General features: G+C 37.1%; 1 protein-coding gene across 1 annotated transcript; it reads left to right on the forward strand.

Annotated features, from left to right (window-relative positions):
* Positions 1-1,581: 1,581 nt before the first annotated feature.
* chchd7 (coiled-coil-helix-coiled-coil-helix domain containing 7) lies at positions 1,582-3,797 on the forward strand. The gene is made up of 3 exons (XM_083910868.1): positions 1,582-1,637; positions 1,736-1,834; positions 3,669-3,797. Exons 1-3 carry the CDS (start codon positions 1,584-1,586, stop codon positions 3,771-3,773), a joined length of 258 nt encoding a protein of 85 aa, XP_083766994.1. The 5' UTR covers positions 1,582-1,583; the 3' UTR covers positions 3,774-3,797.
* The last annotated feature ends 700 nt before the right edge of the window (positions 3,798-4,497 follow it).

Here is a 4,497-nt window from a genome sequence, read left to right on the forward strand (position 1 = left end):
CCTGTTAAGAACAATGTGTATTCACTACAGATGTAGCAGAATACGCCAGGCTTATTTTTTGCAAGATCTTCAAGTTGAAGCCATTTCATTAACTTGTAATATATAAAAAAATGATTTAGCCATAAGTTGGCACATGCAAAATCTTCAGAATTTGTTTATTGCAAGAAATATAAAATAATTTTGCATCATATGAAGTGAAAATACCCGTGCATGTAAAGAAAAACTTTAAAAAAAAAAATGTGTAGCTTTGTTCAGAAAGTTGACCTGATTGAGCAAAACCAATGTGATTTTTGGATTCAGCACCTCAAAATTATCTTAAATCAGCTAAAAAAAACTTAAACAATACATTTGGTGTTGACCAGTGTTATAAAATAGTCTGCCTTGAAGACAATTTTGTCTTTGTGGAGCTGTGAACATGTGGGTCACTTCACCAATGATTCCCGGGGAGGCTGTTTGTCTTATCGTCACTATCGGTTTCATGAATACGGACGTCACGTTAACTTCGGCTTTAAACCATGGATTTATAAATAAATTACAAAACCAACGATAGTGAAGTGAATACAGTAAGCTGAAAAGTACAATGACGTAATTAAAGATTAAAATGATTAATTTAATTATTAATTTAATTGGCTTAATTGGGCACCTATGTAAAGATTTTCCTTTATAAATCATTGGTTTGGATAAGAAATTTCAGTTAAATATATCATATAGGAGACAAACAGTGATATTTGAGAAGTGAAATAAAGTTTCTATGATTTACAGAAAGTGTGCAAGAATTATTTAAACAAAATTAGGAAGAATTATTTTAGTTAGTATATTCATGTATGTATGTATGTATGTATGTATGTATGTATGTATGTTGTAATATCACAACATTTTTGAGTCGTAACAACTATATTTTAGAAAAATTGGTTTATCTCCATCTTCCAAATATGGATGAGTGTTTGCTTGGAAAACTTAAAACTACCAATCAAATGAAGATGGTGTTCTGACAGAAGGCTAGGCTATGCTTTGTTTGGATCTGATGGATTGTATTATATGTACACACATATAGTTTCATCTTGGATAAATTGACAGAAGTAAACTGTTGCTTATGTCTACAGAAAAGCAGAAAAGACTGATCTCATTGTTAGACAGCCAGCCAGACTATTTTTAAACATCTCACTCTCTCACACCGAAGTTCATTGAGTAAATGGATTCCCATTCCAAGGGACAAAAGCTGATTGTTTGCTGTGGTCCCAGTTTGGTAAATTACTGTCACTGAGATTAATCTGAACAAAGGATTTCAAACACAGGAATCACAAAATAACCAATTTGTTGTTCTTACAGAACGGTAGCACTATTAGATATACAGTACCACTATAAATGCAAAATCACAAATATAAAAAATTAAATCTTGATGTAGGGCATGTGAATTGGCAGAATTGTGTCTGATGATCAGTAATTCTTTATTTAGCTTATACAAAATCAAGGGCAATCTCAGAATCCATCATAGACATGCACCGTTAGTGTTCAGATTTAAATGTTCAAATGGGAAGTGTTTGTATTTTTATAGTATATTGTCCATGTGCACACAGATCCAGATGGATATAAATAAAAAAAAGCTTCGGAACCAGGACAATAACCCATGCCTCCAAGTAAGCTAATGGACACTTGAAATTCAGTTTTGTGCCTGAAGTGATGCTGAGATGTGCTTCTGTCTCTATATTTCTAAACCTGCTTCTCTGCTTTGCAGGAAAGTGATGCCTCCTATAAGTGTTTGGATGCAAATAGCCACAATAAGGCCATGTGTTCAGCCTATTTCCTGACATATAAGAACTGTAGGAAATACTGGGTAAGTCGGCTTCTATCCAGCATCGATTGAAAAAAATCTGCCAGTTTATAGTTGCTGATCATCACGGAGTTATCATAAGCAACTGTGTGGTTGTATGAGGCACTGGCAGGTGCCGAGAACTAGCCTAAGACATGGAGTTTGTTTTTAGGGAAACATGGCTGCCAGTGGGCACACAAGGAACAGTTGGGTATCTGAATGAAAATCAAAAATATAGTATGAAAAAACAGAAGACCCACCTCATAAAATATGAATTAAGTGTTTGACGTTCTTTTTGATTTGCCCTAAGTGACACAATTTTACCAGATGAGGCACTTTTGAGTAATAAATTGAGCAATGATCAAAATCACTTTTATCATATATGACATAAAGCAGCATACATATTATATAAACTTAAGCTCATGTCGATTTTTATTACGCCTCTTGGCAGCCTTGTTTTCACTGGCAGCAAGGTTCTATGTCTCAGGCTGGTTCTTAGCACTGGGAGCACGTCACAGTACATGCTGACTATGGGTCAATATCTCATACAATCACACTTCAAGAGATATTTCACCACTGGGAAGATGAATGTCTATTAAAAATGGGTCATCTATGGAGTGGAAATGTGAAATAATATTTGAAGAAAGTGCCTTCTTGGCATGGACAAATGTGGTAAAAATTAATATAAAACAAAATACTCACTTTATACTCATGCGGCCGTTTACCCCCTTTCCTTCATCCACCGCGGGCGTCTTGTGGCGCGGTGAAAAGCAGGTCGTGTCCCTCGCAGCCATATCGGTTTGAAAACTATATTGTCTTCTCAGTTTACAAGGCCAAATTAAAGGGAGTCAGAGCCGGTCGTAACTGTTAGCAAAGATGGCGAACACTGTGTTAACCTTCTGGGAATGAAGTCTCGTCCCCTATGGGTGAGTCTAAAAAGTGCAGAACAAGAGTTTTAGTTCAAATCTTGAATTACCGATTCACCTCCGATGAAGTCAAATAACGCAAGACGCGTCATTTGACGTCATCGGAGGTGAACGCAAATAATATTTTTGCGTCAGGGGTAACGTGAAGGAGGGAAGCACAATTTAAAAAATAAATAAATAATACTGCTATTCTAGCAAATCAAAGCCACATGCAAATCAGTGAAGTCAATTAAAGTATGCCTTTAAGTAATTGATCATTGAAAGTGCTTGAATTTTGTGATGCCTGACAAATTATAATAAAACATTTTATTTGTTGGCACCTTTCTGAAACTATGATATTCTGAACAGCTGAGATTTAAGATTGGATTTGAAATGCAAATTCGAAGATATCTGGCTCACCAAAGAAAATTACGAAGACTGGACAATCTCTTGTCCAGATGCAGAGTGTTCTGCAAATCAATAAAAGTGGACACCATGGGCAAAGCAGCTCTTACTAGTTGCCCTCCCATCTTAAGCTATGTCAGAGCCTTTGGTCCTTGGATGTGAGGGAATTGGTCCTAGACTTAAAAAGTCCCTGAATTCAACCAAAGTGCGGGAATCCTGACTTGACATTTAAATGAGTGAACATACAAGTGTTTGACATAAGCCTTGCATTATGTTAAAGACCTCTGCTGCCACCCAGTGGCTTTATGCTGCAGTGCACCTTAAGTGACTTCACTGTCTCAAGATGACTGCCGTGGGGTGCCTGCCTGTAGCTCAGTGGTGACGTTTGCCTTCAGTTAGAGTTCAGTCCTCGTTCTGCTGGTCTACATACCAATAACATGTTGCTTTTGTCTGTAGTATGAACAGAATATTAATTCCCATTGTACATGATGCACTGTATATCGCAGTGAAGAACCTCATAACAGCTTTTTGGATATGTTTCTGTGCAGCACAATGTGATGATGGCGAGGAAGCGACAGGGTGTGAAACCTGATATGCCCACTGCTGCAGAGAGAGGGGATATGCTTGATGCCTTCGGAGGGAAACCCTACTGAGAGTCAGCAGAGGCACGTGACCACGACACAACATGGGTGGGTGACCGTCCTGGGGAAGTGACCTGCTGCTGCTGGACTTTACTCTGAAAATAAAACAGCACGGTGGAGGTGGAGTCAGTGAAATGGAAGACATTAAACTGATTATTTATTGAGTTTCTAAAGGTGTGACGGGAACATGCACATGATATGTATTGAACGACGAAGCTTTTCAAGCATTTTAATTTTTCAAGGTAGGTTTGAAAATCTGTCTTTCTACTCCTGAACTCACCTTTGGTTCATGTTGTAATATGACTGCACATTCAGCTTCAATAAGCAGAAGATAAAGAGTGAGTTTGACTGGAAAGATACAGTATGTGTTACTTGGAACCAGAATCAGAATTGCCTTGGATGTTCATATGATGAAAATAAAAATTAACACTCAATGATATACAATGGTAAAAAAAAAACACTTAAAAATGCTCCAGATAATTTTCATATCATGTAAGAAAACAACTCTATAACTGCAACACAGTAGTGAAAGCAATTTAATTCCATGACTTGGTCGGAAAGTTGAACATTTTGAATGCTGGTAAGAATAATGATGATAAGGTAACCAGATGAGAGGTTTTCTGCTTTTATATCATATTTTATTGTCTGCACTGATTTTAGCTGTTAACAGTAAAAAGCCTTTGCGTCTGGCAAAGATAGGAGGCCAGTGGTGGAGAGGTACATCATACAGCTTTAC

Source organism: Microchirus variegatus (genome assembly GCF_963457635.1).
Source record: "Microchirus variegatus genome assembly, chromosome: 2".
Classification (NCBI taxonomy): Eukaryota; Metazoa; Chordata; class Actinopteri; order Pleuronectiformes; family Soleidae; genus Microchirus; species Microchirus variegatus.